Here is a 15,536-nt window from a genome sequence, read left to right as displayed (position 1 = left end):
AATTTGAATAATAGTTGAATACTAATGAATACTATAAAGAAGAATTGAAGAGCATATCAAAGTTTTTTGTGCGAAGTAATGGAGTGCTAATATTGTGTACTCTATAGCAATGAATGAAAATCATTCCAATGTTTCATTAATTTTATTCAATTGAACTACAAATTAATCGAAATACCATATTTCTTCCAATCATTCATTTTTATTTTCCATTAATAATTTTGTTCAATTGAAATATCATGTTTCTGAGTGCCTGTGATATCCATGTGAGAAAATGTGTGTGGTTTGCAGTTCTCACTGGTTCCTGGCGGTGATTTGTTTCCCGGGTCTGACGGGTGCCGTGGACTTCGAGACCAATCAACCACTGGAGGTGGCCGAGCCGGCAGCCAAACCCAAGCCAGCAGACGCCCCCGCCGACCCCAAAACACCAGCCAACATAGACGGAAAGACCAGGTACAAAAACCAAACTAGGTATCTAACTATTATATTGTTTTCTATGCATCAATCTATTCTATTACTTTACTTTTAAGTCATATCATGCAACTGCATTAAGGAAGCAACGCTCCTGCAGTATATGACACGTCAAAGTGTAATCTAACATTAATAATATCCTTCATCTACCAAACTATTCTATAGTGATGTCCACGCTATAATGGCAATTGAGTAAGATAGGAGAACTTAGTTGCCGATTCTCTGCCTTGCCATTTCATTCTATAGAGATAGCTGATACCGGTATATCTGATGTAGGCCTAGTATTATTAGTTCGTCCTTGTTTTAATAATAAAGTCAAGAAAATATTTATCAATGATTAAATAATACATTTTCATAATTAGGATTATATACATATTTTGTTGATTATTATATCTTGAAATAAAAATTTAGCAATATTATTGTTAAGAACGATCTGGCACCTTTGCGGAGCTAGAAATTGATAGCGCTGTCTGCTTTGACGAATGATAGACAAGGATAGCAACATCAATGTTAATCAAATACTGCCATTATAACGTGGACCTCACTGTATGCATCAAACTATTTTATTCTATCTATCGTACTAATATATTCTATCCATAAAGTTACTCTATTCAAATTCATGTAATTAATCCATTTTATTCTCCCTCCCAATCACTCTATTCCCAAAAAACAAATTCAACGTTACGTTTATTAGCAAAGTATAGTTTCAAAAGTACTCACTGGTATAACATTTCAATTTCAATAAATTTTGAAAATAGTACCCGCAAGGTGTATCTTGTACTGACATGATGAAGTTGATAGTCAAAGTAGTTAAACTTTTTTTTAATAAATCTCATGAATTTTGCCTTGGAGCAAGAAAAATCGTGTTAGCTGTGAGTATCAGTTGACATTAGTCAAAGAATCTATGCAAAATAATGTACAATAGAGTTTCAATATTTCAATGTATCATTCAATTCATTCAATACATTGTCATTTGTGATAAAGAATCAATAAAGAATTCAATGTATATCTATTCACTTTTTCTTTATTTAGAAAACAGATTTGTACAAAGTGGATTAACCTGAAACCGATACAATCATTTTGTGTTGTATATAGTCACGCCTTCAATGGCCGATATCTCGAAAACTATAGAAGAAGTTTCGGGATAGATATTGTAGGAATTTATACAGGGACCGACATATTAATCTGACGATTTTGTAGTAATTGTTATGTTGGCACCACTGTCATTGAAAAGGCGGGAATGTTGTACATCGACAGGTCTATTCATGCCATTTCAGTAGCCAGTATGTCGTGGTCAAGTGAACATCGAGCGTTTGTGATTGAAGCTTATTTTTAAAATAATGACTCAGTTATTCTAACACAGCGTTTATTTCGCAGACATTTCAATTTAAATCGACACGCGCCTGTTCCCAGTAGGAAGGAATACGATCTTGTTGTGGGTAAAGAATTTTAGGAACACGTCGTCTGCTTTATAAGCAAAACAAACAGGACGAAAACGGACTGTGAGAAGGCCTAAAAACATGAACGCATTAAGAGCAGCTGCTTCACGGTCTACACAACGTTCAGCAGCGAAACGTGCTATTGCGCTAGCCATCTCTGATCAAAGTGTACGACGAATTCTTCATTCCAACCTAAAATTTCATCCGTATAAGATAATGTTAGTGCAACAACCCAATGCGAATGATTGGGCACTTCGCAAAGCCGCTTGTGAGATCATTCTCGAAAATGTCCACCAGGATGCCATTATTCTTTCAAGTGACGAGGCACATTTTCATTTGTTGGGATTTGTGAATAAACAAAATTACCGTTATTGGGCAGCCAATTATCCACAGAACTAAAGGAAGTCATTCAACGAGAAATTTAAGTAATTCCACAAGTGATGATTGAATCACATGTTTCAATTGTACGAAACATACTTTGATTATTAACCCTCAAAAATCGTCAGGTTTTTATGTTGGACACTGTATAAGCTTGAATTTTTTATATAACAGTCATGTCCGTAAGATACATGGTTTTCGAGCTAGGCTATATGCGAGAAACAAAAAATAGTAACTTTGAACCACCCCTCACCACTTAGCACAGGGGGTATGGGTGGGGAATTTACCTCCTTATTACCAACCCCAAACAGAACTTCAGGGTCAGATATTGTCTTTCAAACTTTTCATTCTATACTCTTTTTTGAACATTCATTGCCTGGACTTATAAGAAACAATGTTCGATTGATTGTGCAGGTACATAGGGTCGTGCACGATCACAGCAGTGGAGGCAGGAGGCAGTGCGCAGGTGGGTGGAGAGGGGGCAGGGGTGACCCTGGAGGATGAAGATCGCGATGAGGCCGATGGAGACGATGAAGACTTTGACCAGACGTCCAGTGAGGAGGAGGTCAGTTCACATTAGTCAAGTCTACCTGAATGCAAGTTTACTTGAAGTCAAGTTCTATATTGTCAGGGTTTGAATCAAACCAAAGGGGTGAATCACTCACATCCTGACAGTATAAAATGAGAGTATTTTGCAAACTTGAAGTAGAGTTTACAAGAACAGAAACTTGAATCCAATATACCAATGTAGAACTTCAAGTTTTGTTGATTCAAGTAGATGTTGAACAAGTTCAACTTTTGGATTATAGTTCACTAGAATTCAAGTTCTGTATTGCCAGGGTGTGAATCACACCAAACGGGTGAATCACTCACACCCTGGCAGTATAAAAGAAAGTATTTTGCAAACTTGAAGTAGAGTTTATAAAAATAATAACTTAAATCCACTATACCAATGCATGACGTTTGTGTAAAAAGGATGATGTATTTTGCAAACTTGTAGGAACTTGACTAGAATAGAAACTTGAATCCACTATACCAATGTAGACCCATCTTCCATTAACATCATGTTTGTCTTCTGGAATCAACTTCCATCTTGTAGGTACAATCCAATCTACAAATGGGAAAACGAGAAAGAATCAGTTTTCAGACAGTGAAGTATCTATAAAAACAAATAATAAGAAAGTGTAATGCAGAAAAAAGTATGATATGGAATCAGCACTATTCTATATTTTACTAGATACATTATTTTTGAGATATTTAAATAGTATGAGATGTGTGTATGTATATAAAGAGAGCAACTGATGATAGTAATGCAACAGAAATGACTCCACTGCCGCCATTATAACGTGGACCTTACTATAATTTCCTCATTCTTTGCCGCGACGGGCACTTGTGAAATGTGTAAACTACCCTGCACCTATCATGCCTAATAATCGAAATTTAATCGAATTGAATCATGGCCATTCTATAGTTCTTTTAGAATGTATCAACACTATAGAATGGCAATGTTCCAACCTAATTAAGTGACAGAACACAAATCTTGTTTGGAAATCATCCTCAAGCTATTACCAACAAAAAATGTTTATAATTCATAGAACATCACATGTAGATAAAATCATCAAAATATATGGAATTATTATGAGATGTCAGAAAGTGTTAAATTCTATGTGAAAATTCTAATTATCAAATTTACTGATTTCATTCATTCACAATCCCAAATCATTATACAATAATATTGTATAATATAATATTGAGGATGACCTTGAGAGGTTGTGAATGAAAGTACTACATAATTTCGCTCCTGGGTTTTGGAAGATTTTGTGTTATAAATAGTCACGGATAAGTACAAATTTTGTGTTTATTTCATTATTAATTGTTTCTTGATCACGTTTTATCATTTTGTTTTAGATTTAATTCTTAATTCTATTTTAAAAAGCCAAACACCGTTTAGAGGTTAGTTTGAGGTTAGGTTTTCGAGATTTAAAAATAAACATAGATAGTTTACTTGACTAAAATTATAACCAAATTAAAATCCTATCATTTATAAATCAATTATTATTATTATTGCAAGTAATATAATTTCTTAGATAGGAAGATGAGCTCAAGTAGAACACCGAAGGTTAATAATAGAAATGTAAACATAGCGGGAGTACTTACGCGTTCCCAAAACCAAAATTCAAAAACGCCAAAACCAAAAACCCCAGTTCTTCAAACTACTTTAGCCGAAACAGTTGCTCAACTACAAAGTAGCCACACTAATTTAAAAAACCAATTAGAAGTAACTTTAAAAACGTCTGAGGAAGAAAGGTTAGGGATGTTAGAAGAAATTAAATCTTTGGAACTGATTATAAAATTACAAGATGAAGACCATAAAAAAGAAATACTAAATCTAAGAAATCAATGTAGTCTAATGTCGGAGGAAATAAAGAAACTAAAATCTAAATTTGATAATACTAAATGTATGATAGAACCTCCGTCCAAATGCAAAAAAATAGAATCTAACCTAAATGATGGGAAATGCTCTGAAAATGGTCGAAATAAAACGTACAGTGAGGTTTTGAAGACAGCAACCAAAAATATAGCTGAGGGAAATAAAGATAGGAAAGGGAGAGTTCTGCTACTGACGTCCAGTCATGGACGTGATTGCAGTGATCTCCTTGATAAAAGATTAAAAAATAAATTTGATGTCCAATGTTTTTTCAAGCCAAGTGCATCAATTAATGCAGTTGTAGAGTCAGCTAGGGAACAAACTAAAGACTTTGATGAAAATGACTATCTAATTGTACTGGGTGGCTCAAATAATATAAATGAACCTAACTTGAATCATCTTCCTCAAGTAACAGAAAAAAACAAGGAAATTGTGCCACTCAGCAAAAAAACAAACTTAATAATAAGTACTATTCCTAATAGGTTTGATAGGCCAGAATTAAATGAAGCAATCAATTCGACAAACAAATCAATCCATAATACAATCAACAGCCTAAAAAATAAGAATTCTAAACAACTGGGGATTTGTTTTCTAAATGAAAGGCTGAAAAGACATAACTTCACTAATCATGGGTTGCATCTAAATCGATCTGGCAAAGTAATCTTTTGTAATAGATTGGCAGAGCTGATTGAAAGCCGTTTGCAATCCTCTGGTTTAAAAACAGTCAAAAAAACAAATAACGATTTTCTAGTAAATTGGCTCAAAACAGGGAAAGGGAAATAGCTACAAATGCTAGAGATAGAGTAGCACAAGATGGTAAGGTTTTTAGTATTTATCATCAAAATATTCAGTATCTTCGCAACAAAATTGACAGATTAGAAGTATTTCTAAACAGGAGGATCCTGACATTGTTATTTTCACAGAGCATGGCTTAAAATAAAGGAAATAAATCAAGTTAGGATCCAGGCTATTCACTGAGATCAGAATTTTGTAGAATAGCTCATAGAAGTGGTGGTGTATGTATATTCACTAGCAATGCTAAACATACCCAAACTTATGAACTGGATTTTGTTAAGAGATTTTCTGTTGAGATGGATTTAGAGGTGACAGGACTAAGGTTAAAAATTGATGATCGATTTGAGGTAGTAGTGTTAGGTATCTATAGGTCACCAAATGGAGACTGGCAAAAATTTTGTGAGCTGCTCCATACACTTTTGGAAATTACAACCGCTCGTTTCACAAATGTTATAGTAGTAGGAGATTTCAATACCGATTTTGCCAGGCAGGATAAAATGACAGAGGATATTAGAGATATTATTAATATGAATAATTTAGAAATAAGGTCCACGAATATACAAGAGTAACTCGAACTTCACAGACAATTATTGATAATATCCTCACAAATATAGAAGTACTAGTACCAATTTTAACTCTGCTGTTTGGGAGGTAATTAATAGAAATAGGAGAGCAGCTCAAAAGGATACAGTTACTAATGTCCCTAGGATAATCGATGAACATGGAAATTATATGGATGATAGTATAGACATTTGTAACTTTTTCAATAAATATTATCAACAGGTTGCATATAATCTCCAAAAGTCACTGAACACTAATACTTATAATACAACTACATTAAATGCTGAGCCAATTGAAAAGGTATTTAAATTTCATCCATTATCAAGAGATGAGTTGTCAAGAATAATAAAAATTTGAATAACAAAAAAACAGTAGGATTGGATGGGGTCTCAAGCAAAATTTTAAAAGAATGTGAAAATGAATTACTGGACCCTTTATTGCATCTCCTTAATACTTCACTAGAGCAGGGTATTTTCCCTGATGATCTGAAACAAGGAAAAATTTTGCCAATTTTCAAGAGCGGTGATTCTGAAAGAGTTGAAAATTATAGACCCATTAGTATTCTAAATGTAATAAGTAAATTTTTGAAAGAGTAGTTTTAAATAGGTTATTGATGCACCTGGAAGAAATTAATTTCATATGTGATGAACAGCATGGGTTCCAGAAAGGGAAATCTACTAAGACTGCAATAGTATCCCTTGTTGAAAGACTAATAGATATAATAGATTCAGGTGAGAAGGCAGCCGCAATATTTCTTGATTTATCCAAAGCTTTTGATTGTGTGAACCATAGAATATTATTGGAAATACTAAAAACTGTAGGTGTGAATGGTATAGAACTAAAATGGTTTGAATCATATCTCATAGGTAGAAACCAGTGTGTTGAGCTTACCAGGGTGGATGGGAATGAAATAGTAAAAATTAAATCTCAAAAACTGGAGGTCCAGGCTGGAGTACCTCAAGGCTCAATTCTGGGTCCCTTACTGTTTCTGTTGTATGTGAACCAATTACCAAAAGAGTTAAAAGATCACAGAGCTCTGTTGTTTGCTGATGACACATCGCTTATCTTTAACAATTATTTATTAGATAGTCTAGAAATAAATGCTTTTACTGGAGTACAGTCAATTGTCCAATTCAATGTGAAAACTCTAATTATCAAATTTACTGATTTCATTCATTCACAATCCCAAATCATTATACAATAATATAATTGGAAGAAGACAACAGGTATAGCCCAAAACTGTCTTTCTCCCAAGTTTTGATGAATAAAAGTTTAGAAAAAAGAATAAGGTTATTTTTTTACTTTTCACTTTCAAATTGTAAGGAAAGATATTCATTACAAAATGACTTATAGTGAGGTCCACGTTATAATGGCAGTGGAGAAAGATAGGAGAAAAACGTTGCTGAACCTCTGTCTTGTCAATGCCTTCTATAGACAGTAGCAGATACAGGTTTATTGATGTAATATTAACTGTTCATTCTCGTTTAAAATAATCAATTATACTTTATTAAGCAATAAATTATATTTTTTTGATAATTTCATAATGGATTTACATAATTTGAAATATTTTGTTAATTAATTATCAATTTATTCTACATTGTTAAAAGACGATCTGGCAACAGAGCAAAGCGAGAAAGAGATAGCGCTATCCGCTTTGTTGAATGAAAGACAAGGATAGCAATACCATTGCTAATGAAACACTGCCATTATAACGTGGATCTCACTATAGCATGTTGCAACCAGTACACCAAGAAAGCATAAATAATGGAATGGATTTTTCAAAATAGCTGTCACTTAAAAATAATCAATTAGTCAAAACACTGCTGCATTTGTATTCCATGAAGAGGCTGCTCTATCTCCTCTAACATGGAAGCTTCCAAAACTTGATTGTAAAATGTTCCATAATTCGATAAATGTTGGGAATTATAATAAATTATGAAAATGTTAAAGTTGAGTTTTGTATAATACTCTTCCATTCTTTTTTCATGCTTCTCATTCGTGGGCACAGGCTTCACCTTTACAGGTATAGCTTTAATACTATTTATTGGACTGTAAATTATCATTTTTACATATGGTATTCAACTTTGTTGGAATGAATCATTCTGGTATGATTCCATCTAGTTCCACTTACTCTCTTTATTCAAATTCTAAATATTCCCTCTATAATAAATAATCCAGAACATTAAAGTCACCAAAATTAACCACTCATGTAAACAATATTGAATATACCCTGTAAAAATATTAAAATTGTACGTAATTCAGCCATTATTATATTAATAATTTTGTTTACATATTGTAACGAGGCTCAATAATAGTCTAGTTGATACACTCTATTTTTTCACTGATTTAAGGTTTAAGGTCCGGTTGAACAAGCATTTTATTAAATCTAACCGTGGTTAACTGCTGATTGAAGATTTCATCCGCTTCTCTCATTTTTTCTCGCAGCACTTTACCTCCATTTAATCATGGTTAGAATCGAATAGAGTTTGGGCAAACTGAAGCCAATCAAATACGTCATATTCTTATCTTATTGGTTTATTGGCATTTAACCGTTATTTAATCACGGTTTTGTGAAACCTAGAGTAAATCTTGTATTGAGTATTTTAAATCTTCCATTAATTATTGTATGCCAGGACAAAAATGGCATCGAACTAAAAAATTCAGATTTCAGATTAGAGTATAATTACTTTTTGTGTAGTTGAGAAGTTGATATTGTGCTAATAATTATTCATATTGAATAAGAAGACTAAGAAATTGTCAAAAACCACAGATTTTATTGATAGTTAGACCGGTTTTGGTTGCTACACCATTGTCAATATCTGATAAACTGAGAGATTGTTTATCAGATATTGACAATTGTGTAACTACCGAAACCGGTCTTTCCAACTATCAATAAAATCGGTGTTTTTTGAATATTTCTTAGTCTTCTTATTTAAGAGTATAATTATTTGAAATTTTTTTTTTTAAATTTAGTGGCGCAAAACTAATTTGATTTACAGAAGCAATAAAGTTATTGGTGTTTATTTTTTATTTACAGCAAGACGCAGAGAGTTCTCCAGTTAAATCTGAAATTGATGAAAACAAAGAACCGGAGGAGAATGTCGAGGAAGATGTGCAACAACCTCCTCAAGCAGTCTGTAATAATGAAAAACTGAAACGATCTAGAAAAAAAGAAGCAAGATTGCCAATCAAACAGTGAGTACTCATGTGGTAATCATGTGACACAATATTCACTTTTAAAATGTTACAAACGTTCCACTTCTCCATTATAAATTCTTGAGAATATTGTGTTGAATTTGATTTTTTTTTTCAAAATAATTATACATTTTGCGTATGAATTAGTGATTAGTACCTGCGCTATGAAAGTTGAATGCCCTCCTCTGCTAACTACAGTGTCAAGGAGAAATAAGCAAATGTTCAATCCCTGAACAGCATCTACATCAATTCAAGCCTCATTTGAAAAGTGACTTTTTAAAGCCAGTTCCACAAACTGACAATTAAGCGATTTAAAATCATTTACTGGTTGTTTGGAAGCCTCAAAATGATGCCTCTCAATTGCCCACCTATATACAGAATGTCCTACGAAAGGTGTAACAGCCGAAGAGCATAGACTCTACATAAATGAAATTTGCAACAGAAAATGTCCAGTAAAATTTTCTTATATCTACATAAGTTTTCGAAATCTATAGATTTTTCTATATTTTCCAAACAAATTATTTGAAATTTGGCTTCAAACTCGTACTTTTTCAACTTTGAGCATTCATAGAAATTCCAAAAACGTAAAACAAAGGAACAAATTATATTAATCTTGTTGGCCATTTCTTTCACTTTCCAACTATATCCTTAGAATTAGATTTTTCCTCCACCTACTGTCTAAAGTACTTACTTTACTCCCTGAAACCTAATACTAAAGTGTCACTTTTTCGCTCTCGGTAGTAAAAAACAGAAAAACTCCCTAGGGAGTAAAAGTGACTCCATTTAAATAACATGGGGAGCATCTCTATTTGAAACTTACATTGTAATAGGTTAGAAGGTCTAAGCTCAGATGAGAAAGCATAATAGAGGTGTCTGTCATTGAGTCAACTGAATTCAATACCACAACCAGAAATTTGATTAACTCATGAAATATATGTTTGTATGGTAATTATTATATTCTTAATATTAGTAGACGATAAAAATTTATACAATTTTTAAAATATTTTATTCTATTCAAAATACCAGCCAACAAATATTTTGGATCTGCAATTCAAATCTGAACCGCGTGATTTGGAGTCAGCCATTTTTGGTAGCTGCTCAGCTGATATAATTGTTACAACTTTAGCCGATAGATAGCGCAATCGGCAGTGCCAATCAGACGACCGGTTTTTAGGTTTTAGATTTAGGTTATGTTGTTAGGAATCATTGTCACCAATACGTAAGTTATTAGAATGATTTTATTTGCAGTTTCTATAAAAAAATGTAGATGGAGGAAAAATGTTGTGTACATCACGAGCGAAAAATACTTTTTCTCCCTCAGGAAAATTGCTGCCCTCGGCTTCGCCTCGGGCTTCAAACTTTTTCCCACAGGGAGAAAAAGTCGTACTTTTCACTCTAGATATACAAATAACTATTGACTAATAGTTTCTAGTTATTGACGTTTTTGAAAAATGTATGTATCTTGAAAGCTTATGTCGATATAAGTTAATTTCTTTTTTATAAGAAAATCGTGTAACTAGAATGTGGCCAGTTGACTGATTATTGTTTGTTGTTGCGTTGCAGACCTTGCATATTGATATTCGACTCACTAGCGACGGCGAGCAGAGCAAAGGTAGTGGCCACATTGCGCGATTACCTCAAAGTGGAATACAAGGTGAAGCACGGTGTGGAGCGACCGTTCACCAAAGACTACATGAAAGGCGCCAGTCCCAAAGTACCTCAGCAGACCAACTACACTGATTGCGGTCTCTATGTTCTGCAGTATGTCGAAGCGTTTTTCCAGGTTAGACCATCTTCATTGTCATTCACTTGATAATTTCCTTTCATCTGTATATTATAGAAACTGATGTATGTTCATCCAAGCATGATAGTAGTATGGCCGCTGTGAGAAGCGACACCTGTTTGTATTACTTACTCCAAAGGCCATCAATATCTGATACGCAGCCGCACCAACAAAAAGCCTCCAAATGGATCGATCTGTAGATTCTCTTTCTAAAATGTCACGCCTCTCAATGTCTGTTTTATCCTGTTGCCCAGCCCATTGGATTCTTGTACATTTTATTCCATTTACGATGTCTGGGCTATTGTAGAGGTCCCTGATTTCTTTATAATACTTTTTCTTCCATTCTTCTTGTTCGTATGTAGGCCCGTATATCTTGCGCTGGACCAAATCCAAACACTAATAGCTTTCTTTCTTTCTTCTTAGTCTTCTTAGTTTCGGATCCATGTTATAGTACCAGACATATTATTGTTTTATATTGTCTAAACTTTTGGTTTTGTGGGATAGTGTCTTAGAAGATAGTAATTTGTTGCAGGCATTCATACTACTGATTGCTGAGTTTGAAAATGTTGAGATACAAAACTGGTTAACTGAGCAATCACAATTTACTTTAGAATTTGTATTCGTTTTTTTGAAAAATTCAATTCTGTGCATTGAATTTGGTAGGCTGAGTAGTTTTTTGGAAAATCAAATTCTTTGTATTTGTTATCCATCACAATAATAATGAAAGCCCTAATAAATTGAGGTTTGTAAACTTGTAAACTTTCAGTAAATTAAATACAACATTTCCTCTGTATGTTTATTTTCTAAAATGTGCAAGATTAAATATTTCAGCCAGCAAATAAATAATGTACACTAGGCCAGTACAATAAGATTACAATAGTAGAAAAACAATAACAAAAAATATGTAAAGATAAATAAAATGTAATACAAGAGCAGGCATCAAAGCTATTTGGTTTCACATCAATAATTTTGCAAATAAAAATAAATAAATCACTCAATTTCAATTCTATAAATTCAAATAACCTACAAAGGATCAAATCTGTGATAGAATTTGGTCGGATATCTATGATCATACATATTTATGATCAACTGTGCAATGCGCCTTTTTATGTGAAAAGTGAACGATTTGATGATATTCTGTTTTTTTTGCAGGCGCCAATTCCCGACTACCACATCCCAATAAAAATGCTTCAGGATTGGTTCGAGGTGGATCTGGTGAGTCGAAAGCGGTACGACATCCAACAGCTGTTGCATAAGCTGATGGGCGAACAGGGCATCGACTTCAGCACGCTCAATTTGCCCGATTTGAATTTGGCGCCATTCCCTCATGGCCTCGTCGACTATCCCTCCTCGGACGAGATGCTCGGAGAGGAGGAGGAGGTGGAGGACGAGGAGGTGGAATACCAGGTGTATGGCGAGGCATACCAGGCCATGTGCGAGGAAGCTCGCTTCAACGGGTATCGCGACGAAGAGGTCGATGATGAAGAGGAGGAGGATGAGGAGGAGGAGGAAGAGGAGGAGGAGATGGAAGAAGGAGAAGAAGAACAGCGTGTGGAGGAGGAGGTGGTCGGCCACGAGGAGATGGAGTGCGACGACATGGAAATTGGGGAGGAGGAGGAACTCGAGGACGAAGAAGACTGCGAAGAAGAAGAGGATGATGAGTGTTTGGGTGAAATGTGTGACGACCAGGATATGGAAAAAGAACTGATGCAAGAAATGGTTCCTAATGTGGTTGGACTGAAATCATTTAGGATACCCAGGTTAAGCCAACGTGGTGGTGACGACATGAAAACCCCTGCGCTCAGCATCATTAGGACGGGATCATCGATTCCAGAACAAAACCACTGCTCATCCAGTGACAACAATCAATAAACTCGTGTGTCATACAAGAAAACAAACTTGTGTGAATTATTTCTTCTTGTGAAAGTATTACCAAAGTATGTTTAGTTGACATGGACATCCTAACAATTTTAGTCGAACGAAGCTTGGAATCCACGACCTGTCAATGTTAGTGACATTTGGTTTTACACTGTTTTAATTCGATTCGGTTAATCGTTGAGTGAAACCTGTGATTCAGGAGTAATTACTTAAATCCTGGTCCAGACGCTCAAACTTATCGTCCACCGATCTGTCGGACCTCTCTTCGGTTGTTGAACTATAAGGTTTGAGCGTCTGGACCTAGGATTCTTTTCTGCTATAGTGTATTTCATTGCTAAATAGACCTGGTCACCATTAACAACTATAATTGTAATTCAACAGCTAGCAAGGACTCTTCAGTCATTAAATACACAATAGTATTGTTTAGTCGAGTAATGGGAGCAAATCCAGAGTAAACTAGAGGGCTAACCATTACTAGTTGGAAATGAATGTGGGGCAGTCATTTGTGTCACTAAACGATTATCAGAAGCTTTGTTTTACATAATACGTAAGGAGATGTGAATAAATCGTTGAGTTGTATATATTTATATGCTTTTAAAATTATTGATTTCTCTTGTGATTTTTATATGAAATTCGATATCTCTAAATTAGCTGGACTAAATTAGCTGTTGTTGATATTAATCAAACGTTTTTATAATTGTACAAAATCATATTCTTTAATCGTGTTTCCCGGTGGTATGCAACTTATTTTTTGATAATAAATGTGTTGTTTATGTAACAAGTTAACTGTTACAACTGTGCTGTTTCAGGATATTATAAAAGAAAAATGCATGATTTCAGTTACTCAGCTATTCCTTATTAACAAAATCTAGTAAATTGTATGTCTACCTTTTATGTAGTCATTCATTCATGGGATTTCATCTTGATGACATTTATATAGATTTCTTTGAAATGAATGGAACTATTCAGATTTTGTTTGTATGATGATTAATTCAATGAAATATGATAAATTTCCAAATTGAGACGATGACCTCCTTTATTCTGAAATATTATTCATATTTCAGACTACTTCTCTTTTCAAATAGATTTTCTGTTGATAGAAAACTATTGAGGACCTCTTAATGTTTATGAGTTGACATTTTGCTCTCCCAATTGTTTGTTATCTACCTTGAGTCATTTTTCAGCATGAATATACAAGAATTATATCCCACGTTTAGAGCTCGCAAATTCGACTACTCTAATAGCGGCTTCAAATTATATAAATATTAGGATTTAATTTTTTATTGGCTGAAATATTTCTTTTTTTCGCTTCAATCTCTTACATTTTTGCAAAAATATAGAATTTAGGCGATTGTTGGCAAATCACTTTACCTGACCATTGCTATAAAGTCAAAATTTCCTCCGAATTGTTACAGCTCTCTGATTTCGAGTGTGGTAGATATTGAACTTGAAAATCGTTCATTTATTGACAATTCAGGATGATTAAACAGATAACTAAATTAACACAACCATTTATTTATTGAAAATCCGAAACCGGCCATCGGAACTATTCTCTTGTTTTTCCAATAAATTTTGGTTGTGACAATTTTAAGTCTTTTTATTGAGCATTTCTCTTCAATAACTTGTCGACTTTTGTTCGGAATACTGAAGAATAGAAAAAAGTTAAGAAAACAGTCTGAATGAGTAATTTTCTACTAGATTTTTTTTATTATATGAGGTATCCTTGAAAAGAGTTGGTTCTTAAAAACCAACATAATAATGTAAATAGTGTAATAATTCGCCGTCAGTGAAGAGTGTGTGATTTTTTTTATTCGCATTTGGAAGAATTAATAATAATTATTATTAATGTGTGAGAATTCGGCCTGACATGTGACTGACATTTTTGTATCTATTCATGTGTTGATATTTTACAAGAGAAATTGTTGTTGAAGAAGTGTTGATATTAATATCATTTTGGGATTTCATTATTGAAAACCCATTCCGCTCAAAATTGATTGGACTTTACTCATACAGTCAATATGAGCGCTCTAAAATTGATATCAGTTTCAATGAATGTTTGCGTATATGTTCCAAATCTGTATCCTAGTAATATTAAAATTCAATATTGTAATGTACAGTAAATCTATGCTCTATCTGAAATTCACGTTAGCTATTTTCAATTAAAAGTTCTGCCCCATTATTCTTTCAGCATTTATAATTCAATAAATTATATTACGTTTGTTGTTGCTTTAGTCCAATTACAATGATTCACTCAAGGTTTCAACTTATTTTAATGTTTTGAGTTATAATCACAAGAATGAATCTTAATAATTATCGTTCCAAGTGAGAACATCATCTGTATCCTGATCCTCACATTATTATATTTTATCATTTTTTACGATTATGTAGGACCGTTTATTTCTAGTACTCCAGCCTTCATTTCATTTTAGAATATGAATGGTTATTTATACATGTTAGGGATTATTTATAAAAACCTTAGTTTATTGATATACGGTGTATATATAGTTTTCGTTGATAAATCATTGATTGTATCGATAGATGTCAGTTGTATGAACAAACATTGGTACTATTTTATTTTCTTCGATTGTGTAAATAAATTATGAAAACGACA

General features: G+C 33.6%; 1 protein-coding gene across 1 annotated transcript in view; it reads left to right on the top strand.

The window, feature by feature from the left end:
• The window catches only part of LOC111051246, a 58,416-nt gene extending 42,880 nt beyond the window's left edge, over nucleotides 1–15,536 (top strand). Inside the window, exons 19-24 of the mRNA XM_039437258.1 lie at nucleotides 289–450; nucleotides 2,700–2,850; nucleotides 8,078–8,092; nucleotides 9,107–9,264; nucleotides 10,828–11,047; nucleotides 12,200–15,536. Of these exons, the coding sequence (XP_039293192.1) occupies nucleotides 289–450; nucleotides 2,700–2,850; nucleotides 8,078–8,092; nucleotides 9,107–9,264; nucleotides 10,828–11,047; nucleotides 12,200–12,919 (1,426 nt within the window). The 3' untranslated portion in view covers nucleotides 12,920–15,536. The remainder of the gene's footprint in view (nucleotides 1–288; nucleotides 451–2,699; nucleotides 2,851–8,077; nucleotides 8,093–9,106; nucleotides 9,265–10,827; nucleotides 11,048–12,199) is intronic.

The sequence above is a fragment of the Nilaparvata lugens genome, chromosome 11 (genome assembly GCF_014356525.2).
Source record: "Nilaparvata lugens isolate BPH chromosome 11, ASM1435652v1, whole genome shotgun sequence".
In the NCBI taxonomy this organism is placed as follows: Eukaryota; Metazoa; Arthropoda; class Insecta; order Hemiptera; family Delphacidae; genus Nilaparvata; species Nilaparvata lugens.
Note: the sequence above shows the minus strand (reverse complement) of the source record. Positions and strands in the feature narration are given on the sequence as shown.